This window comes from Eptatretus burgeri, chromosome 12, assembly GCF_056783735.1.
Source record: "Eptatretus burgeri isolate ZD-2024b chromosome 12, Ebu_testis_v1, whole genome shotgun sequence".
Taxonomy (NCBI): Eukaryota; Metazoa; Chordata; class Myxini; order Myxiniformes; family Myxinidae; genus Eptatretus; species Eptatretus burgeri.
The window spans coordinates 10,606,246-10,631,064 of NC_140972.1; the positions used below are offsets into that span (position 1 = coordinate 10,606,246).

The following is a 24,819-nucleotide window of genomic DNA, read 5'->3' on the forward strand; positions in this document are numbered from 1 at the left end:
TGTTCAAGTGAAATTAAAAAAAAAATCTTCCCCAAATATCACTTCCATTTGTATAATTTTGTTGTTGTTGGAATATGGACAGGATCACCCCCAAAATGAATATTTTTCAAAATTTTCCAAGGGAGCATACCCCCCATCCCTGAAGGAAAACCTCATTTTTCCTTTTTTTTTCTCAAAAGTTCTGCAGGTTCATCCATGAATGTTTGATTTCCCACCGATGATGTTACACTGACAGCCAAGGCAAATGTTGGAATGGCATCCCATTTTGATCACTTCATTCCTCGTGGTATCTCAACCCCCTCACGAAAGGTGGTCCATAAACCCGCCCAGAGCCGGCACCATTTCCAAAACAAAACATGACCTGCCGCTGCACGTACGTGCACCAAGGGTTCAGAGATGTCACTGTCATCCATGAGAACACAGTTCCATGTTAACGCATGTGCGTGCATGAGAGATCAAGCGAGAATGGTCTTGGGGAAGATGTTGCTCGTTTGTTGGTTTTATTCCCTTACAAACTATCTATCATGGTCAGAATCTCTTACCTGCAAATATAGGTGTACAAGGTATACAAACTACTCAAAATAATCATGAAACCAAAACGGTCTAAAGTTAGGGCAACAACAATTCCTTTTGTTGAGTATCATGTTGCCTTGCAAGTTGTTGAGAAAATACGACAGATTTTGGCCACGAGGAGTAATATTAAACATTTCCTATATTTAATATATCCATAAAACTTAATTCTTCACTTCTCTACAATCTGCAGTTTCCTTGGGACAATCAAGATTCCCAGTCCTTGCCCTTTTAGTGTTCCGGCATTATTTCCGTTTGGAACGTTTCGGATCCGCTCGATGTTCTCGCCGAGTGGTACTAACTGGCATGATCTCGCTCCACACACACGGCCAGGCCCATTCCACCACCGATGCACAGGGCGGCTACACCACGCCGACCATCTATGCGCCGCAGGGCGTGGAGGAGCGTGACCAGGATGCGGCACCCGGAGGCACCGATCGGGTGTCCCAGTGCTATCGCTCCACCTTGGATGTTCACCTGGAAGACAGAGATACATGTTAAAAGGTTTTATCCATTGACAACCTTTAAAGTTTGTTCATCCAAGGAGACTACAGACATCTCCAAACATCAGGTTCTTAAAACATTTGAGTACTGACACCACATGTAGTAGTGATCAATTGGGACAATCCCCAATAATCCATCCAATTATCAACGTATGCTTAATTAGCATAACAATTTGTCAACTCCTCACGATGGAACTTTTATGAGTCTCCGACCAGTTTCACCGGAGGGGACTATAGGTTTGCTCTCCGTCTGTCCGTCCGTCCCACCTGTATTTTTTCAGACTTGGATTCCGCTTCTAGTCTGGGAGGTCGGCGTTTCAAACCCTGGCGAAGTCATATGAAAGACTTAAAAGGTACACGCCGCTTCCTTGCTTGATGCTTAGCATTTCAGACTCGGATAGACTCAACATGCCAAGCGAGGTCTTACATCAGGGCAGGAGAAATGCCTGGTCAGAAAGAAAATGTCACAATGATTGATTCATAAATAATCAATCATTGTGACATCGTCGCTGGGATTCAGAGTACCCCGAGATGTGACGGCACTTCCCCCAAGCTCAGTGGTTGTTTGTCTCGTCGAGCAGTCTTGTGTTGCGTCTCGTGTACCTGTCTGTATGTCCATGTGTGTATGTGTGGCAGCTCCATTCCTCACCTTAGATGGTGTTAAAAAAAAAAAAATCCCCCCAAAAAAACCCTCACACCATGTAGTTAATAATAAATTATGCCAATTTGACACTTTTATTGTGATCTGTCAATACATCAGGCCACAGGATGTCAGACCAACCTTGTCATGATGAATTCCCAGCTCACGAATCACCGCCACGGTCTGAGCAGCAAAGGCCTCGTTTATCTCAAACAGGTCAACCTGCTCGATAGTCCAGCCAGCGATCGCCACCTGTTAGAACGGTATTTGTCATGAAGTTATGCAAAAGTACCTTTTTATGCGATGAATGATTACAGTTATGGGAGGTGAGTGAGGAGAAGAAGGGGTGTGAAGGAGGTGGGGTGTATAAAGCACAAGGAAAAAATATATATATGAAAAGAAAAATCAAGACAACTATACCAGCAATGTATTAAAATATCCAAAATGTAAGACAAAGCTTTTGATTTCACTTGAGAAAAAAAATATATTGTTACGGATGTGGAAATTCGCAATACACCATAAAGGGTCCTTAGATCAGTTATGACGATAAGTATATGTGTAGTTAGATTTCCCCACCGTTGTTTAGAGGGAATTTCCGTGTTCACAGGGCTGCGATCCTTTGAGATAGCCCTTTTTCTTTTCTCTATCATTATTTTGGACTAATCATCCCCCAACAACCAAATCGCCACCACCATCACTCCCAAGCAACTACAACTCAAACACCACCACCTTCGCCTCTTTACCTCCACCCCGCAAACATCGCTTCACCGCCATTCTCAAATGACGCCTGCCAACAACCAAACTCCCACCACCTCCGCCTTTCTACCACATGCCGGGCCATGGGTTGTGAATGCATTCCTTTCGCCTCAAAAATCGGATCAGGAATGCTTCACGCCCCCTTTTCATCCATCCAATGACTGAGCATCGGGTAGTGTGGCCCCGCCTCCGAACCCGCTGTGATCCAGAAATTTACATAGACGCCCCTCCCCCGGGCTATATAAGCGGGAGCACAACGAAGAAAAAAAAGGTGTACGTCAGCAGAAAGTCAAGAACCAAGTGGGAGCAGTGGAGTGGCAGCGGCGGAGTGTCGGCAGAAGAAGTCAAGTCTGCAGTGTCGGCGGGGCAGTCGAGTCGGGAGACGGAGCTCGAAGCCGACGGGAAAGGCAGACGGGGAGCGCCGGTGAGAGCTCGCCGACCAGGCCAGGGGCACGAAGCCAGGCGCAGCTACGCTGACATTGCGGCTTGCCCGCCATCGCGCTACGAGGGCGTGGGTAAGACCCTTCGGTCTCGTGGACCTGGCCGCTCATCCAGGTTCCACGCGCATTAAGCCCAAGGGCCCAGTCTGACTCCCTTGTCTATGAGGGGGTCTTTTCTTGCGTTTTCTTTGAATGCGTGTTGTGGCGCCGTGTCTTGTAAAGTAGAAACTGTTTCAGTGCCTGTAAATAAACATTGCTTTATTCGGTTGTAACTTGCTTGTAAATTGCATTCTTACTGTATGGCTGTGAATACGTGCTTGCCTTGTCGAATGTGCTTGTCGAAATGTTCCCCGTTTCGTTGCGTCTTTTCCTTTGTTTGAAAGTTCCATCTTGCATCATGGAAGAAATTGGTAGAAGGGTGTAAGCAGCCGTTAAATAATCACGTCCGTCGGGGCCGGCGATAACACCGCTTGGTTATCACTGAAGCACGGAACGGACCGCTTAAGCGGTTCGTGTCCTCGGCCAGCCAGCGGCGAGGTACGATCGCCCGGTTAACTACCCGCGAAGGTACTTAGGTAGGTAGAGTTTGGCGAACAACCCTATCCTGCACGGGTGACCGATTGGCACGATTGTGGTGTGGTCGAAAGACCCACCTGTGACTAGCTCCTGGCGGTAGTTCCACGGAGGGTCACGACTGAATTGTCCGTTCCGGTGGTTGACGCGGTCGCGATTTGAGTTACGTGGCCGATCGCACGCTGGGCGGGCCGAAATTCGTAACAATATATATCTTCTTCTTCTTCTTTCGGCTGCTCCTGTTAAGGGTCGCCACAGCGGATCATCCGTTATGATCCGCATACTGATTTGGCACAGGTTTTCTGCCAGATGCCCTTCCTGACGCAACCCTGGTCACCTTTTACGACACAGGTCACCACCGTTCGGTGGGCGAAGCGACCGCTATTAGTTAGACGCGGTCGTTCGCACGGCGACAGGTGGGAAATCTACAACACTGGTGTCAGGACGTCGGGTATAGATTCATTCCCTCCACACTAAATTAACAGAACCGGATCAAGGGTGTGCGAGGCGACCCTCCGGTTCCATTAAATTCCAAGTTTAAATTATTTCCGATACGCAAGGTGGCAATTCAAGGCGAACGGGAGCAGGGGGTAATGAATTTAGAAATGTTGGAATCTATGGCTCAGGACGAAATGACCATGCAGGACACTCCCATTATGCAGGTTGACTATTCCCCGCAAATAAATGCAGAGCCCGCAATGGGCGCAGCGGCGGGGGCCGCGGTGTATGACCTCCCCCCCCCCCTCCTTGGTCCCCGGCGGATCCGCGCCCGATAATGGCGAAGCGACTGCCACCAGGCCACCTGACATGGGCCAGCTATTAGAAATATTGCTGGCAAAAATGGATGGAAACGCACTCGGTGTAAAACGAAATGAAAGAAATGCGGGGTGAAATGCAGCGCATGGGGCTGGATCAGGCTGGGCAAAAGACAATCGTGGCAATTGCGAGGAGCGAAACACGGGCAGTGGAGCTCAAAATGGCGACGCCACGTGCTGGAGCGAGCGAGCTGAGGGGGAGTGTGGACTGTCGGCCCCGCGGTGGAGGACAAAATAATACGGGAGACGTGTTGGACGATGGCGGTTAGCATGCGGGAGACCACAACCGCATGTCCTAGTGTAATGGTGAGGTGTGTGAGTGTCGTGGCACGCAGGAGTTTGCGCGTTGAATGGCGACGACGACCGACAGATGAGGGACAAAAGCCGGGTAGCGGCCGTAGCTGTTTTGAGCACCGTTCCGGGTTTGCACAGCAGCAAGCGCGGGGTCCGTGCTGTGCTCCGCACGAGGCCGCCGCGTGCGCGGCTGCGCGAGTGAAATCCGGTCCGGAAACGCACGCGGTGGATTAGCCGATCCCGCGAACGGACAGAAGGTAGGCTGGATATGGATTTGGACCGGATGGGTTCTCCACGCGAGCGTGTGTGTGAAGCTCCGACGAGCAGAACACGTGTTCGCGTGGGGAACCCCTCGAAACGCGGGGCTTGCTTTGGGATGCGCAGTGACGTCTTGGCTGTATGGTTGAAATCCGGCAGAAGGAAATCCCTGCCGGATGTTACCGTCCAAGGGGACGAGGTGCGCGAACAGCTGCCATGACGTCATGGGCAGGTTGCGAATTGCCGCGCTGGTGTGCGCAGAGAAAAAAAAGTACACTAGAGTGCCAATCTGACGCTTCGCTGACGGGTTTAATAAACACAGCAAGTTGCACTTCACAACCATATCACATGTCTATCTGCAAGTCTCAATGAGGATGTCAACGAAGTGGAAAAAAGGATTTTTTAAATAAAAACATAGTAGTTGTTACTACTGCTCTCTGTCATCCTGGCTGTGGTTTACATTGTTGTTGTTGTTGTTGTTTGTGTTCTAAAATGGTGTAAAGGGTTCTTACTATTGACTGTTGAAACTGCAACATTAAAGCACCAAGTCCCGCTTCTTACTCTTCCCTCCCAGAAAAGAATGGCTTTTAAAACATGTATCCGTTATGATTAAATGGACAAATTTTTGTTCCAAGTAAATTGATTATAAGCTTGAAGACCAATTTATTTAAATACGAAATCAGTTTTGTATTTGAACAGATTTATTTTGTAGGGGCGAAAGATTAAATGGAGGGGAAAGTTTGTAAAAAGTAAAGATGAAGGTATGTAAAGGGTGGAAGGAAACCATCCATCCATCTATCCATCCATCCATTGGGACCATACTCTGTGCAGAGCGGTGGTGCTGCCTAAGCAGTCTCCTTGGCTATTGGGCACGATCTTGGACGAGTCGCCACTCCGACACAGGATACCAGCAAGCTGGCACTCATTTTGCCGACCTCGGAAAGATAACAGGCAGAGTCAACCCCACCTGGTATTAATTCAACAGCCAAGGGGAATTTGAACTCAGGATCCTTGGATCCCGATCCAAGCCCACCACCCTCACCATTAAGCCAACACCAGGCATGAAGGATAAACAAAACACAACACACACACAAGGTGCGACATGCAGTTATTAAATACACAATTTTGGGGTCAAGGAGAAGGGCAGAGAAAACCAAAGAAGGAATGAGTCAGCAAAGACTTGGAAAAACAAACAAAACAGTCACGAAAACAAATATATAAAGACAAACAAACTTTTTGGGAGAATTTGTGTTTGGGAGATCGAGAAAAGTGAGAGCTTTTTCCAATTATAAAGAGCTGAACTCACAGCCTTGCGGACCGCAGGGATGGGCCCAGTGCCCATTATGTCAGGGTTCACCCCAGCTTGAGCCCAGGATACGACCCTGGCGAGAGGAAAGATATTTCGACGTCCAGCTTCCTTCGCAGACATCAAAAGTACTGCTGCTGCACCATCGTTTACTCCTGCGAAATGAGATGATCAAAAAGTGATCTTTCAATGCCCACACGGAGAGTAATCGAACAAATGCTCTCATCGATAAAGGTCACTTCTCCCATTTCAGCCTTAAGCACTATGCAGCAAGTCTGTCCGTTTCTGCACACCACGTGTCAATTCTGCTGAAGCAGTTTCTTGGCTAGGGTTAGAATCCTGAACCAGTCGCCACTCCGACGCAAGATACTCGACTCGAGTGTGCTCGAATCTGGAATTTGTTCAGTGTGTCGGCGATAGCGCGTCTACTCTTCGTGAATGTCTGTCCATAGGACGGCACACACCTATGCCTCGTCCTGCAAGCAAAACACCAGGATGGTAGTTTATAGCCGTGTCAGGATTCGTATCCAGGCTCAACAGCTCAGAGGTGAGTGTACATACCTCTAGGCTATCCTGCCAGCAAGAGGATGTCATATATGTGTTGTGTCAGTTGTGGCCTTCCCTTTGTGATTTTATAACTGCTGCTATGTTGGTTTGAAGGCACCTGAACAGGTGTACAATTTATTTGGCCTCAGAATAGCCAGCCCAGGTGCCTCCAAAATGACAATTTGTTTTTCCTCTCCACATCTCTCTACCTGTCGTGTATTGTTTTGACTTTGGGACAACATTTACCTTTGTACAGCAGCAGAGCATTGCTTTCCAATCAATATCAAAACCACTATTCTCAATGCAAAGACTCGAGTATATTATAGCAATAAATACAATCCTGTTCACATATGCACGCACACCAGTCATTTCGTAAAAGCTCAATCAGGGCACACCGGTGGCCTAGTGCTGAGTACACTGGACTGGCACCCAAAAGGTTGTCGGTTCATATATATATATATATATATATATATATATATATATATATATATATATATACAGTGGGGAGAACAAGCATTTGATACACTGCCGATTTTGCAGGTTTTCCCACTTACAAAGCACATAGAGGTCTGTAAATTTTATCAGAGGTACACTTCAACTGTGAAAGACGGAATGTTAAACAAAAATCCGGAAAATCACATTGTATGATTTTTAAATAATTCATTTGCATTTTATTGCATGAAATAAGTATTTGATACATCAGAAAAACAGAACTTAATATTTGGTACAGAAACCTTTGTTTGCAATTACAGAGATCAGACGTTTCCTATAGTTCTTAACCAGGTTTGCACAGACTGCAGCAGGGATTTTGGCCCACTCCTCCATACAGATCTTCTCCAGATCCTTCAGGTTTCGGGGCTGTCACTGTGCAACACAGACTTTCAGCTCCCTCCAAAGATTTTCTATTGGGTTCAGGTCTGGAGACTGGCGAGGCCACTCCAGGACCTTGAGATGCTTCTTACGGAGCCACTCCTTATTTGCCCTGGCTGTGTGTTTCGGGTCGTTGTCATGCTGGAAGACCCAGCCACGCCCCATCTTCACTGCTCTTGTTGAGGGAAGGAGGTTGTTGGCCAAGATCTCGCGATACATGGCCCCATCCATCCTCCTCTCAATATGGTGCAGTAGTCCTGTCCCCTTTGCAGAAAAGCATCCCCAAAGAATGATGTTTCCACCTCCATGCTTCACGGTTGGGATGGTGTTCTTGGGGTTGTACTCATCCTTCTTCTTCCTCCAAACACGGCAAGTGGAGTTGAAACCAAAAACATCTATTTTGGTCTCATCAGACCACATGACCTTCTCCCATTCCTCCTCTGGATCATCCAGATGGTCATTGGCAAACTTCAGACTGGCCTGGACATCCGCTGGCTTGAGCAGAGGGACCTTGTGTGTGCTGCAGGATTTTAATCCATGACGGCATAGTGTGTTACTTATGGTTTTCTTTGATACTGTGGTCCCAGCTCTTTTCAGGTCATTGACCAGGTCCTGCCGTGTAGTTCTGGGCTGATCCCTCACCTTTCTCATGATCATTGAGGCTCCATGAGGTGAGATCTTGCATGGAGCCCCAGACCGAGGGAGATTGACTGTTATCTTGAACTTCTTCCATTTTCTAATAATTGCGCCAACAGTTGTTGCCTTCTCACCAAGCTGCTTTCCTATTGTCCTGTAGCCCATCCCAGCCTTGTGCATGTCTACAATTTTGTCCCTGATGTCCTTAGACAGCTCTCTGGTCTTGCCCATTGTGGAGAGGTTGGAGTCTGATTGATTGAGTGTGGAGAGCTGTCTTTTATGCAGATAACGAGTTCAAACAGGTGCAGTTAATACAGGTAACGAATGGAGAATGGGAGGGCTTCTTAAAGACAAAACTAAAAGGTCTGTGAGAGCCTGAATTCTTACTGGTTGGTAGGTGATCAAATACTTATTTCATGCAATAAAATGCAAATTAATTATTTAAAAATCATACAATGTGATTTTCAGGATTTTTCTTTTAGATTCCATCTTTCACAGTTGAAGTGTACCTATGATAAAAATTACAGACCTCGACGTGCTTTGGAAGTGGGAAAACCTGCAAAATCGGCAGTGTATCAAATACTTCTTCTCCCCACTGTATATATTGTTGCGGATTCGTGCCCGCCGGCGTGCGAGCGGCCACGTAACTCGAATCGCGGCACGTCGCCCACCGGACGGACAATCCCGTCGTGACCCTCTCGGACTAACGCCGGGAACCAGTCACGGGTGGACCTTTCGGCCTCACCACGATCGTGCCAATCGGCCCCCCGCGTGGGATAGGGTTGCTTGCCAAATTCGACCTACCTAAGTACCCACACGGAGGGTAGACCGGGCGATCGCACCTCGCCGCAGGTCGACTTCGGACACGGGCCACTTTAAGCGACCCGTTCCGTACTATCGGGATAACCGAGCGGTGTTATCGTCAACCTCGACGGTTCGATTAATTACTGGGCGTATTTAGCCCACGACCAACCCTTTACGTGAAGTAAGATGGAGATTCAATTAAAGAAAAGACGAAGCGAAACGGGAAAAACAGTTCAACATAAAGCACATTTATTCCGCGGCAAACGGAAAGCACACATATACAATTATACACCAAAAGCAAATGTAAAAGTAGAAGAAGCACGACAATTCTGCACAAAAAGCAAATGTAAAAGAGAAACACAATGCAGATCTACTACCGACTACCGAGCACACGGCAACACTTATACAGTTTTACTTCACAGACGGCGCCGCCAACACATATACTCAAAGCAAAAGAAAAAGGGACCACCCTCAACGATGAGGGGGGCAGACGGGCCTGGGGGGTGAGACCGCGTCGAGCCTACCCGTCTGGTGATGAGCCGCAAAATGGCGGTGGCGCCCCGACTCCACGGGCCTCGCTGGCACTGCCTGGAAATGGGGTGGGAACGGGGCCCCCTTCTCACACTATCTCAGCGCGGGGGGAAACAGGAGGGGGTTGTTGATGCTCGGGGGAATGAGGATATCTCGCTGGCTTGGGTCCCGCGACGAGCGTCTCCACCGCGACCTCGGTCGCGTTACCGGCCTCCCCTCTCCGCAGCTCCCCGACTCTGACACGAGCGCCCTCTCGACTGCCTTCGCCGCCGCCACCACCACTCTCCAACTCTCCACTCTTCTCAGCTCCGTCCAACTGCGTCCAACTGCTTTCCTCTTCTCAGAAACTCTCAACTCTTTCCAACTCAACTACTCCTTTTCGGCGAGCGAACGCAGCCCTTTATAGCCCCCGGGGCTTCGCTCCTTCACCTTCGACCCTTCACCTCTGGCTGGCTCCCCATTGGACAGAGGAAAAGTGGGCGTGAATGATTTTTGATCCGCGAATCTGCATATAGCGATTATACTCCGACGCACCTGGAGGCGGGGCCAAATCGCCCCACGTTCGCTGATAGGACGGAACAGAAGTGGGCGTGAATCGTTTTTGATCCGATTTCTCGGAAAGGCTGGTGTTTTTGCACCCGCTGCTCGGTACGCGCCCTGCACGAGTCCAGGATCGGTGTCCACAAGCGGCGCGGGAATGGCGGTGATGCGATGGTTGCGAGAGCGAGATGTGACGGCAAGGGTCGTGGCTGTGGTTGTGAAGCGGCGTTGCAGTTGGTGGTTGTTGTGTGATGGCTGTTGAGACGTGGTTGGTGGTGGTAGTAATGGCGGCTGGTCCAAAATAAAGATAGTAAAAGAAAAACGGCTGTCCTGAAGGGTCGCAGCCCGAATGAATGACATTTATTTCCTCTAAACAACGGGTTTGGGCCTAACTACACATATACTTAGAGATATCTCACCTAAGGGACCTGAATGGTGGTTTGCGAATTTCGTCAACCACAACAATATATATATATATATATATATATATATATATATATATATATATATATATATATATATATATATATATATATATATATATATATATATATATATATATATATATATATATATATATATATATATATATATATATATATATATATATATATATATATATATATATATATATATATATATATATATATATATATATATATATATATATATATATATATATATATATATATATATATATATATACATATATCTGAAAGAAATTGTATTAAGGATTTTGATTCCAAGATTTTGAAAACTGAGCTCATCTCAGAATAATTATGTCACTGTCGGATTGTCGGTTAAAAACCCACGTCGTTCATTCATGACGTTCATGGAGGGATAATGTTGTTCTAATCTACATATGATGCCAGTCTGCACTTTGTGGTTCAATCCTCAAACTGACAGGGCAACTTGGGAACTTGCATGAATTATTAATTACAAGGACACCAGGAGACAATGGACAAATCAACAAGGCTGTACGGTAGAGTGTGCCACATGAGCTCTGGCTTCAGACACAGCTATGGTGACCATATCCACAAAAACCATGGGCATATTCACCAAAGCAATCCAAGTAGAATAACAGTGGAGGTGGGGCTATCCTTCACTATTGCAGTGAAAATAATTACAACAGAGTCCGAGTACAACAGATACGTACACAGGACAACTACGACTGGCATGGCCAAAAATAATGGCACCCTTGCACTTTTTCAAATAACTCACAATTTTCTCGAGAAATAAGTTGAAATTGACAAAAGTATTTCGTCTCCACAATTCTTCATTTCTCTGTTAATATGAGAGAACCTTTGTTTTTGATTCAGAAGTTAATATATCCTTTAAAAATCAGATAATAAAAAGAAATGGCGTTGATAAAATTATTGACACCCTCGACTTTATGTTTGGTAGCACAGACTTTGGACAAAATAACTGCAGTCAAGCGCTTCCTCTAGCCATGAATGAGCTTCCTACACCTCTCGACTGGCAGTTTGTTCCACTCTTCTTGTACAAACTGCTCCAGTTCTCCCAGATTTGAAGGGTGCCTTCTCCCTTGGGCTACATCCTACATTCTTCCTACACCTTGGGCATCGTTGGCCTTTCTTCACAACAGGCCATGCCCAAAACACAGGGTAGACATACTAATGAGCTGTTGTCTCTACCATCCCTTACCTGGTCTCACATCACACACCATCTTCAGTCGTACACTGAACAAAACCCATCCCATCACTTCTACTTCTACATGCCATATTTTTTTTTAGAAAAAAAGCCTGTCCATCCACTCCCGACCTTTGTCGTCAGTTCGTCCTTCAAGGCACAGTTCGTCAACCTACACACATTCCCAGATAATTTTTACTCCAATCCTGTTCATCAGTCAATCTCAGCCTGCTTGTTCCTCAATATCCAGATTAAAAATCCCAGACAGTTTTTCTTTTTAATTAACAAGTAATCAACTTGCCTGACGAGTTGCCAGCGGTGACGGTGCCGGTTCCATCTTTCAGGAAGCATGCCGAGAGAGCAGAGAGTTTCTCCATTGTGCAACCATGGCGAGGAAACTCATCCACAATCACTTGCATCGTACCTAAACAACCGACAAGTATTACATCAGCTGGGCTCGACTTGCCACCGGGCCTTAGCTGAGGTCACCTTATCCAATATGGCCTTGTTTCCCAGTGTTCCCTCTTGCCACCGACCTTTGCGTTGGGGAACGGTCACCGGAACGATCTCACGAGTGAAAAAGCCACCATTCTGTGCTGCTTCCGCTCGTTGTTGGGAGCATAGTGCAAACGCGTCCTGGTCCTCACGTGAAACGCTCCACCGCTGTGCCACATTCTCAGCTACAAAAATGTGATGTGGATGTCGCGAGGGAAAGGAAAAACACATGTAAGCAAATTAATGGGAACATGAAAATGCAAATATTATCGTTTCATTGCTGGTTGTTAAGGTAACAAACTCTATCATTACCTCCAACCACTGAAGATGGATGGAGGTTATGTTTTCACCCGTCTGTCTGGAAGCAGGATATCTCAAAAAGTTATGGACAGATTCAAACGAAGCTTTGTGTGTGACAAGGGTGAACGGATTTGATTTTGGTGAAGATCCGGATAAGATAATTTTTCAATTGTTTTAGTGATTCTTCACCATTGAGCGAGAGGGCTGAAAACGATACATAGCATGATATTTCAAAAAGTTGGAGATGAATAACAAAACTAGGTGCACGAGTTGGTGAGATGGCAAGAACAAGCCGATTAGGTGTTGGTGCAGGTCCTGATGCAGATCCGGCCCATCAGTGGAATACAAAACGTAAACCACCGACCTGGTGGTGGTATGCGCTCTAAGGAGTGCCGTTCTTGTTACTCTCGCCGAAGGAGGGTATTGCATTTGGGTCCATTTGTTTGTTTGTCTGTCTGTCTGTCTGTCTGTACAGAGCTTCAGTGTTTTTCTCTGCAACCGCTTGTCGGATTGAGAAGAAATTTTCGCCATTGGTGCGACTACTCATGTAGAATGTTTTAATGATAATTATGATGTCATAGGTTATGTGGTGTGGCAGCCATGTTGGGAAAAAAATAGTTTGGACCTCTATCTCAAAAACCTCATCAAGGAAAAAATTGAAACTTGGCAAATGGCAAGTACTCATCATGGGCAATAAGTGATTTTTTAATGTCATTTGTGCCTTCCTTATGATATCATAATTGCATATGTAGAATGCTACATCTGATCAGTATGAAAATTTCATACTGTCATCCAGGGATAAAATGATCCACAGAAAATTTTTTTGATGATGTCGTCGGTCACGTGATTCAGCAGCCATATTGTTAAAAAAAAAAAAAAAAATTTTTAAAACCTTTTCTGAAGTGGCTGAACAGATCGAGGCGAAACTTTACACACACGACCGTTGAACCATGAGGAACAAAAGGTTCAAACATATGTCATAGGTCACATGGTTTGGCAGCCATCTTGGATTTATCTTAAAACCTATAAAAAAAAACAAAACATATTTCTCCTCCAGAAAGGCTGGACAGATCAAGGGGAAACTTCACACAAATGTTCCCCAAATCTTGGGTGTACAAGTTTGTTCAGGAATAATTGATAGGTCACATGGTTTGGCAGCCATATTGGATTGAAGAAAATATTAAATAATGTTTTCCCTGGAACCGCTTAATCAATTGACGTGAAGCTGCACGATTGTGATCTAGTAGTGATGGGGGAATACACGTTTTAAATTTCAACTTGATCGGACACATGGTCTGGCAGCCGGAATAATTAAATTTTTGATCTAGGTTCTTTTTTAATTCATTTTATTTATTTTTGAATTGGGCTCACTTGGCTGTGCGTGGATGGGTTTGAGGGTGGAGGAGTAACAGCTGGAACACAAATCCTATCCAAGTTCCTCCTGATGACATCAGTTTTTCTTTTTGCTCGTTTGGGTTCCTGATGGTGACTCCAATGCAGTACCTGTGTACCTATTTGGTGTTCTATTTGATTTAAATTGAATTTATTTTAATCCCATTCTAAAATCAAATTAATAATACTAAACGTCGTGGGTCAGGGACAGGTGTCCAATCAAAGTGCGACGGGTCTACAAGCGGGTCATCTTGGTACCCAGCCATCACTGCCAGCAGTTATAAAGTGGCAGTTCCAGTTATGTATTATTAATTACGCAACACCAGTACACAAACACCACACAAAAGAAGTCCTAGCAAGAGTCTGCAATCTCTGATTGCTCTTTTTCTTGCTATACTTTGTTTTAATTAGCTTAAACTGCAATTATATTTGGAAACTTTGCTACAAAAACACCCATTTGCCAAGTAAACTTGATACTCACTGAAATGTCCATTGAAGGGTAATTGATGAGCAATGAGGAAACTATCCTCAAACATAGCAACCAAATGAGTGGGGGGGGGGGGGGAGGGGGTGAACAGTTAGCCTAAATTTAGAAAAGGTAACAAGGTCTGTATTACTGGAGGACAGGTGTGGCTGGGGAGGGAAGGAAGGAGAGACCAGATACTAGGTAGTCGGCTCCACGGTCCTCTCCTGCTTCACAACTGGTCTGTTTAACTTACGTACTTGTAAGTTAATCGTTTATCATTCACAAACTCAAACATAAATAACTACATTCTTAAGGTCTTGAAAAAGTTTGCTCTCAGTTATATTTGTTCTCGATAACACAATCACATTTTCTTCTGGAAACAGGTATAAAAAGCAAGTGACGTATTGTCACGCAAATAACCCACCCCTTGGTATATCCCACACCAGGGGGAAAAAGAAGTGCTCTTGGAAAATTTCAGGGACTTATAATCCACACACGGATATACCCCACAAGCCAGGTGTGTGTTTAGTTACCAAGTTTCTTGTAGAGTGCTCGACAAATGCATTACGCACTCAAGCAAGCACTCTATTTGAAACCATTGATAAGGAATGGCTGGCCTGGAAAGTGCCAGCTGGCTGCTTGGTAAATGAACACAACCCCTGCGGATACGCGATCTCCATATTTCTCGCGGCCGACACGGCTTTGTTGTCAAGGGCCAACGAACAGCTCTTTTCAAATACAACTGGTAAAGAACCAGCTGACATTAAAATGAATATCTCGAGAAAATTTACTGAACCGACGTATTAAAAACCAGCGTGGTTTCCGGTACCGATGCGACCGGAAAGCATGCTGCTCAGTGCTCATGCATTACAAATGTATAAATACCCTGCAGGTTGTTGAATCTCACATCATTCCACAAAATCCTCCACACCATCACAAGTCCCTGCCGTACAACGTCTACTGTCGGTACAAATAAGAGAAAATGTAAAAGTTTCACGGCCAAATTCCTTCTGATTGTTTGTCAGTTTGCAGAAGAGCACGGCAACAGAGAGACTGGCTGTGTATTTGATTCATGGAATTAGGAAGATGATTTACTGGTCCCTTAAATAATAGCTTTGGAATTAGATATGTATCTATATATCTATATATATATATATATATCTATATATATATATATATATATATATATATATATATATATATATATATATATATATATATATATATATATATATATATATATATATATATATGTCGGTAAAATAGAAGGGTAATTAAGGATATTACAATTATACTTGCAAAAATAAAATAAATTAAGCCTCTTTTTTGTATCTCCTTGATAATTGAACTTGGCCCCCTGTGGTTATGTCACGTGCCATATGGTGAAATACCGTATAACCCGCACACGAGTGTACCCCGCAGTTGGAATTTGTGGAACCAATTTAACGTACAGGTTATTTGCATGAAAATACAGTAAATGACAGGTAAGTACCACTCCCCCTTTACCGTATATAATTAAATCAACTGCGTCTGCGTACGGTCATGTGTCGAACGTTCACACCGCAGTTCGTCACGATGCAGCCAATCAAAGTACCCACCCAGTATAAAGCCTAAATAAGGACAAGGAGTCGAACTACATTCGGTAGCAATGTCAATCCAGTCCAATGTATGCGGATTAAAAATGCACGCGACACAAATGGCTGCAATCTAAACTAAATAATCCACTCGCATAACATCAATGGAGTCCAACTGCTTCATCCTGACATTGAACCACGACCGCACCACTTCAGATTCCAAAGCAATGGACTATCTCCGTTGCAAGCAGTCTCAAAGTACTAAATCAAAACAACAAAGAGCTGTGCACTACCGAATAAAATTGTCAATATAGTTATTTTAACAATCCCTTCCTGTATGTACCTGTAATTCCCATCAGGTACTTGTGAAAAGCATCAGTGAGTCCATCTGTAATCGCGGTGTCCAACAAAGTGCAATTGCCCATCTTCGTACCAGCCCTCATGTGCACAGCATGTGGAGCCTGGAAATAAATAAGTAAATATACCACAGGACAAATATCAAGGTAGTAAGTGGGACAACACAGCAGAGGTCCCTTGGTGAGGATAAGACAATCTGCAGATGAGCAATTTTCGTTCATTCACCCAGACACCACCGACATTCACCACTACACACCACAAACACAGGAATTATGGACCAAATAGTTTCTCTAAAGTGGTCTCATAGCCATCCTCCCACCCATGGAATTCTGAATCTTGTGGGGAGGCTGTTTTCTTGAAACAACTTACATTCTCCTCCTGGGAGGCAAATCTGACCGAAGGCAACCTCAGACCATTCCACAAACCTGCAACAAGCGTGTGTCCACTCTGAGGAGAGCCAGGAAACAACATCTGTCCAACCTTAAGAATAAACTTTCAAGCTCGTCTCCCTCCTCTAAAACCTGGTGGTGCCTTGTCAAGTCCCCTGTGTATGCTCTCCCTCCATCCCTTCCCTCACTTCAAATGGCACCACAGCTGACTGACTGCTCGTGAGAAGGCCGAATGCCTCAATATCGTGTTTGCTTACAGATATCGAGTCCCAAACCCCTCACTCTCTCTGTACCTACCCTTCCCTGTCATACCCAACTGCTCCGAGACTCTTGTCTTTTGCACCTGAGAAAGTGGGGAAGTTTCTGGCAACCCTCGCCTGATCCTGCGACTGGACCAGGTGACATCAGCTCACATGTCCTTAAAAAAAAAAAACTATCTCTGTCGCTCTCTGTCGCTCTCTGTCGCTCTCTCTCTGTCTGTCTCTCTCGCTCTCTCTCTGTCTGTCTCTCTCGCTCTCTCTCTGTCTGTCTCTCTCGCTCTCTCTCTGTCTCTCTCTCTGTCTGTCTCGCTCTCTGTCTGTCTCGCTCTCTGTCTGTCTCGCTCTCTGTCTCTCTCTCTCTCTCTCTCTGTCTCTCTCTCTCTGTCTCTCTCTCTGTCTCTCTCTCTCTGTCTCTCTCTCTCTGTCTGTCTCTCTGTGTCTCTGTGTCTCTGTGTCTCTCTCTCTCTCTCTCTCTCTCTCTCTCTCTCTCTCTCTCTCTCTCTCTCTCTCTCTCTCTCTCTCTCTCTCTCTCTCTCTCTCTCTCTCTCTCTCTCTCTCTCTCTCTCTCTCTCTCTCTCTCTCTCTCTCTCTCTCTCTCTCTCTCTCTCTCTCTCTCTCTCTCTCTCTCTCTCTCTCTCTCTCTCTCTCTCTCTCTCTCTCTCTCTCTCTCTCTCTCTCTCTCTCTCTCTCTCTCTCTCTCTCTCTTGGTCATCTTCCAACTGCATGGAAATCAGCCAACATCACTGCATTGCACAAAAACACACAAAACTGGATCCCCTTAACTACAGACTGAGTCGCTTGCTTCCATTCATCAGCAAGATCATGGAATCCATAATTGCAATTGATATTAAATCCTTCCTTTTCTCGAAGAGCCAAACCTCAAATCACCAATTTGGTTTCAGACTAGGTCACTCCACTTTGGACATGCTGCATCTACTCACCCAACAATGGATGGAGGCCCTCATTGTCAGACACCTGTGGAATCAACTTACACACTCTCTTCGATCTCATTCTTCCCTCTAGGACTTCAAGACAGTCGTTCACCATCTCAGATAATCACCGATCCAAAACCATGATCTTTATTACACCAGCTAAACCACCAACCCCACCCCTCACACCCTCGAAACATTTGGCTTCTGTATCCATCTTATTCACCCCCTGCATCTCAACCTTACATTTCCCCCTCCTCTTTCTGCTGTTCCTTTCGTTACATTGCGTCCTGATCCGCTGTGTGTTCTCGCTATTCCATGAGCCTCGACTTTGTATATACAAAAACCTAGCTGGGTTTAATTCGCTTAAATCGCAAGTTTAATGACAACATTCGTAACTTGATTTCACACGTTTGCTCAATCGCTACCTTTTCTCAATGATTACAGATAAGATACCGCTAAACAGTTTCATCAAACAATGTAGCCAATCATTGTGGACAGGAATGTGGGCAAACAAAATGGCGTCCAAATTGGCTCGTCGCCATCCCGTACCAGGCTCATGTTCTCTTGTCCACCAGCCAGTACAACACAGGCTTCCGCAGCCCGAATTGCTCGTGCTCCCAGGCAAACAGACTTCAGGCCTGATGCACAAAGCATCTGGCAACCCCAGGCAGGGACCGCGTAGGGAAGACCGGCTTTAACAGCTGCCTGTCGGGCCGGGTTCTGACCCTGTCCTGGAAATAAGGAAGACTCCTCCGCATGAGACACATTGTTGTGTTGAATAGAACAATCTCTATAATTCCCAGGAAGTAGCACTCAATTAAAGCAGTTGATCACAAGTATGCAATTTGTATTCTTTGTTGTGGGTCAAATATCTAAAGGTGTTTACGTTAATGAGAGGATGATGAAAGCAGAAGAATGAATACATGAGCCATTTGGAAGTTAGAAGGTGAAATGAGAAACATTTGTCATTTGCGTGCACATCAATTGCAGATTTTAACGAGAACAGCACTCGGTGGAGTGCATACCTCTGCCAGTACGCTTTGTATCCCACCGATAGGCCAGATCTGCATCCGGACCTGAACCAAAATCTAATCGGCTTGTTCCCGTCACCTACCCAACTCATCCACCAAGTTTCGTCATAATCCATAACTTTTTGAGACCATGCTCGGTATAGGTTTGGCCCCATCTCTCAATGGTGAAGAATCGCTGAAAAAAATTTTCAGATTGGATCTTCATCAAAATCTAATCAATTCATCCTCGATTCATCTGAATCTGTCCATAAATTGAGATATCCTGCTCACACACAAATAGACAAACAGACAGGGGTGAAAACATAACCTTTGTCCACCTTTGGTGGCAGAGGTAATCCACGTGTGAAATAAAGGAACATGTTGGATCCATGAAGGGGTCGAAATCTCAGTTTGAAATGGTGCAAGCACAGATCATGTTGTGATCCCCAATGCGTTTTGTTTTTGGTGGGGGAAGTTGATGTCAATCTCACTGGGCATGTCCCATTCATTTGATTCTGTCTGACACTCCATCCCGATTTTAAAACTGTCAGTTAATGGAATCTGTTTCCTGTGCACTCACAAACACAGGGTACTTTGGATAGAGTTCTCTCCCATGTTCCAACTCAAGGTCATTGTTTCTCAAGGTAATGTTCCAGTAGCAGTCCTGTTCTCGATGAACATCAATGATCTCTAGTCATCACTGGAAAATCCATTGCATCACTTTCGATGCTCCACTTTGTGCAGGATAGCTCCTCACCCCTCTGTCTTGCAGGCTATGGCAGAACCTCTTCCTGCTGATCGAGAAGGTATGCAACTGGTCATCCAGCTGAACACAACTTCACTTTGTCCTTCCATAATGGTGGGCTTGCAAATTTCACAATTTATTCCTGCGGTCAGCCTCAATGAGAGATGCAGTCTCTGGATATAATGGATCTCATTGTCGGAGCTATAATCTCTCGTGGGCAGATCATTTCCCCATGCCAGGCTCCAAAACCAACCGCTGCCTCAGAATTCTCTGCACAGCCAAGTCTTTCCTTTGCCATTCTCAAATTATAATTGTGTGGTAGACCTTCACCGAAGATCTCATGGAACATCCCCCCCATCCTGCCCCCTATGCGCTGGTGCTGCTGCTTGACTGCTTCCCAATGGGACGTCTTTGAGGATGTGGAATCCAGAGCCTTCTGTGTAATTGACATCTTGTAAAAAGAGGGTGAGTCTCAGGACATGTTTCTTGCTAACAGCAGGTAAGTTTCAGAGCGAGACAAGTGGGAGGCACATTTCAATTAGTCAGAGCAAATCTATATCGACGTCCAGAACGTCTTCACGAATGGTGAGTTTTGCTCGCACTCAGTGAACGCTCGTCGGTAAGAGGGGGCAACTCAGCCACGAGAAGATGCTCATGATGAGAAACCATTGCAGGGTTTCACAATGGTGACATTGGTTTGGACCACGCAGTGAGTGGAACGGTCAGGATACTTTGTCTCATGATAATTCCTCATCAAAGGTGGAATTGCATTTTTTGAAGGGGTAGAAAGCCAGTCAAGTGGATAGCAGACCAATGGCCATTGTTTGCAGTTCCACAATGGGACATGCACGTCTTGCACATGTTATAAAATAACCACCAGGCATTTCAACTGTCGACTGGAGCAGTCAACACACTGACTGGCGGAGGTAAGACTGCATCGTCGAGATGAAATGGCCAATTTCCAGCACAGCCAGGTCAGCCGAGAAACTCTAGTGTCAAAGTTGTGCAGCAGTAGTTTGTAGGTACCATATATGCATGAAGGTCCGCATTAAGGCGGTGATCGACAGTGTAAGAGACTGTTGTATTGACAGTGATTACATCACAAATATAAAACAATTACAGTATTTTATGGAGCCTTTCAAGCACATTTTTGCTTGATAAATCAATGCTGTAAACACATATGCCAGTAATTGTGTACCTGCAGTGAGAACTTGCCCCATAATCAACTCATCCACATCCTCAGGAGCAACCTCCGCCCGTCGTAGGGCTTCGTTGCAAACAGCTGCTCCCAGGTCATGTGCAGGTAGTTGAGCCAGAGTCCCATTGAGGGATCCTGTAAATGATAATCAAATTCTGTATTTGTGATTTGATTATGATGGAGATCCCCATATTACAATAATCAAGGCCAGCAGGTTGGTTCTTCTACCTTTTGATGTCCACGTGCGCATGTCGGGCCTGACCAGCAGGTCAGTTGTTTGCGGTGTACACGTGTACATGTCGGGCTTGGCCATCAGGTTGGTTTGTCAGATATAGATATAGATATGTCAGGTCAGATATAGAGGTGCCCTTGCTATACTATGGTCTCTGGGAGGATGTGCCACTTTCATAGACGGTCAAGATGTGACGCCATCTCAGACACAATATGAACCACTTCCAGGTCAAGTTGCCCTTCGGAGCCAAGAGGGTGATCTCCTTGGCTAGCTGAGCCATCATTGAGATTGTCCTCAATTGTCCTCAGTGTTCGGATGTTACCACACCCAGATGCCAAGCATTGGATCCCAGGTTCATGCGTCGAGGCACATCACGCCAGCTCCCCATTCATATTGTTGCGAATTCGCGCCCGCCGGCATGCGATCAGCCACGCGACTCGAATCGCGGCACGTCGCCCACCGGACGGACAATTCTGTCGTGACCCTCTCGGACTAACGCCGGGAGCTAGTCACAGGTGGGCCTTTCGGCCTCACCACGATCGTGCCAATCGGCCACCCGCGTGGGATAGGGTTGTTCGCCAAACTCGACCTACCTAAGTACCCACGCTGATGGTAGACCGGGCGATCGCACCTCGCCGCAGGTCGACTCCGGACACGGGCCGCTTAAACGGTCCGTTCCGTGCTATCGGGATAACCGAGCGGTGTTATCGTCGGCCTTGACGGTTCCGATTAATTATCGGGCGTATTAAGCCCACTACAAACCCTTTACGTGAGGCAAGATGGAGATTCAAACGAAGGAAAGGACGCAGCGAAACGTGGAACAATTCAACATAATGCACTTTATTTACACGACACACGAAGAGCACACATATATCAATTTAAAACAAAAACAACAATGCAGAGCTAACCGAATACGCGAACACATGGCAATACATATAGTTTTACTTTACAAGACACGGCGCCACAAGATCCATACAAAAAAAACAAACAAAAGAAAAGGCCACCCTCAAAGACAAGGGGGCAGACGGGGCCCGTGGGCCTTTATGGCATGGGACTTGGCAGACCGAACGAGTCCCACGAGACCGTTGCAGGTTACCTGCACCCTCGCGGTGCGATGGTGGGCGAGCTCTCTCCAGCGTTCCTTGTACGAACGCGCAGGTCCGCGCGACACAGCTGGCAGAGCGGCACCTCCAGTCCACGTCCCCTCCGCGACGTCCGGACTCTCCACAGACTGCAAGCTCCAACGAGCGGGTCGCTCTACGGACCGCTTCTCCAAGACCCAGACGGGCAGAAGACCACGAACCGCCGACTGATACTGACACTCTCACCGACCGTCCTGACCTGACTTCAGCGGCGCCTCCGTGCGCCCTTTTATTTCCCCGGCACACCGCCCCTCCCTTCGCGGCACGTGGGGGGGGGGGACATTCCACCAGAGAAATCAGGGTGGGAGTTGAGTTCCAACTGTCATTCTTGTTTACCAGAGAAACCGGGGTGGGAGTTGTTGTTCCCCTTTTGTGTTTGTGGAGATGTTGACGGTTGCTGGCAGAAAGGTGAGGATGGCATGGTTGTTGAGAGGCAGGTGTGGTTGTGGTTGTTGTGAAGCGGCGTTGTGGATGGTGGTTGATGTGTGATGGCAGTTGAGACGTGGTTGGTTCAAAATAAAGATAGAACAGAAAAACGGCTACCTCAAAGCGTCGCAGCCCAAATGAATCACATTAATTCCCTCTAAACAACGGGTTTGGGGCTAACTACACATGTACTTAAGAGATACCTCACCTACGGGACCTGGATGGTGGTTTGCGAATTTCCACAGCCGTAACAATATGTAGTGAGGACCTCAAACAATGTATACCAGCATTGCAGGCTCAATTTCCGTAGTGTACCCCCCATCAGCCGACATCGACCCTTTGGAAAGTCAGCCACAGTCTTGTTCCCACGTTTTCCCGAATGTGAATGATGTCCCCGATCCTGTTCCTCAATGGGATACCCCAGTGGAGAATGGCTGCAAATCCCCGGATGAGAGCATCTGAATCCTGGAGTTTCCCCAACAAGCGTCTTCACCTCGAGCCACTGCGTCACCCAGAAACGCCAGGTACACCGCCAGGAGCGGCAGGGCCGTGAACCCTCCCAGACGTCTGGATCTTAACAAAAAGCAATCATTGAAAATTAATTGATCCATTTAATTGTCGCGTGTTAATGAATGAGCAGTTTATAACTATAAAGACATTTTTGCTTTGCTTATTTATTTGTAAGAAAGGGAGACGTGGCATATGAATTGGGTTACATCATTGTTGTTGTATTATTATGATTATTGTTGTTGTTGTTGTTTGAGTCGTCGCCTGCGTACGCGAAGACGTCATCACGCAAATGAAGACGTCATCACGCAAATGAAGACGTCATCACGTCATCACGCAAATGAAGACGTCATCACGCAAATGAAGACGTCATCACGTCATTACGCTCTCACTTGTGGCATCATGGAGTCTGTGAACTCAGTACAGTTCACACAGAGCTTCGCATTTCGAAAAGATTCCGCTTTCCTTTGGGTCCGATTTACTTCATATAGCTTTTTTTTTACGTTAATTTTCTTTTGTTCTGTCGCACCATCGGTCCTCCGCATCTTGTGACGTCGGTTTTACCGAATATAAATCAATCAGCTTCATATCCCGTCCGACCATGATCCGACACGCGTGTGAACCAATGAGAACGCTCTCCGGAACCACGCCCCCAATTACGTCACAGCCAACCATGTCGACTCGGGGTTGGGACGTGGCGGCTGATTGGGGGTGTCGGGACACGTGATATCACATTCAGGAAGGACACGAAGGACAAAAATGCGATGTGGTTCCACTTCCCGCGGGAAAATTAACGCCGTGCAGTCAGATTGGTGGAAAAAAAAAGGTAATTTATATTAAACGCACCGATAGCATCACGAACCATAAATCAATACACGTCCCCTCACTGCGGGATTAGAGAAAATAATAATGATATAAATAATGGTGGCGGTAATTGTAGTTATTGTAGTTGTGCGAGATATGGCTCATCAATGGAAATGAAAATGCAAATAACGAAGGGGAAACACTAACACACTCACCGACCGCTGTGCGCACCGCCGACACGATCACAGCCTCAGAACCCATCATCCAGGCACGGAGTTGCAGCAGAAGCTTTGAAATCCACGGACGAGGCGCGCGCGGAAAGGCGGGGCTGATCACCACCAGGGCTTCTTCCTCCTCAAAATCCCCACCAGGGCTTCTTCCTCCTCAAAATCCCCAAAGGGCTTCTTCTTCCTCAAAATCCCCACCAGGGCTTCTTCCTCCTCAAAATCCCCAAAGGGCTTCTTCTTCCTCAATATCCCCGCCAGGGCTTCTTCTTCCTCAAAATCCCCACCAGGGCTTCTTCCTCCTCAAAATCCCAAAGGGCTTCTTCTTCCTCAAAATCCCCACCAGGGCTTCTTCTTCCTCAAAATCCCCACCAGGGCTTCTTCCTCCTAAATCTTCTTCCTTTTAAATCCACCAGGGATTTAAAAACACACACACACACACACACACACACACACACACACACACACACACACACACACACACACACACACACACACACACACACACACACACACACCACTGAAAAGTCAATTGTGACAGAAATAGCTCCAGGCAGCCTCTTTCCACACAACTCTCGTTACCCATCGTGTTTCTGTGTGAAATCCCTCCCGTCGTCATGACGATTGTTGTGGT

At 46.2% G+C, this 24,819-nt stretch overlaps 1 protein-coding gene across 1 annotated transcript; it reads right to left on the reverse strand.

The window, feature by feature from the left end:
* Nucleotides 1-483: 483 nt before the first annotated feature.
* Nucleotides 484-24,432, reverse strand: ACAT2 (acetyl-CoA acetyltransferase 2). The gene is made up of 9 exons (XM_085849471.1): nucleotides 24,177-24,432; nucleotides 20,851-20,985; nucleotides 18,447-18,628; nucleotides 16,303-16,420; nucleotides 12,269-12,412; nucleotides 12,034-12,156; nucleotides 6,156-6,310; nucleotides 1,855-1,965; nucleotides 484-1,047 (listed from the first exon to the last, which is right to left on the reverse strand). Exons 1-9 carry the CDS (start codon nucleotides 24,223-24,225, stop codon nucleotides 868-870), a joined length of 1,197 nt encoding a protein of 398 aa, XP_085705597.1. The 5' UTR covers nucleotides 24,226-24,432; the 3' UTR covers nucleotides 484-867.
* Between the last annotated feature and the right edge of the window lie 387 nt (nucleotides 24,433-24,819).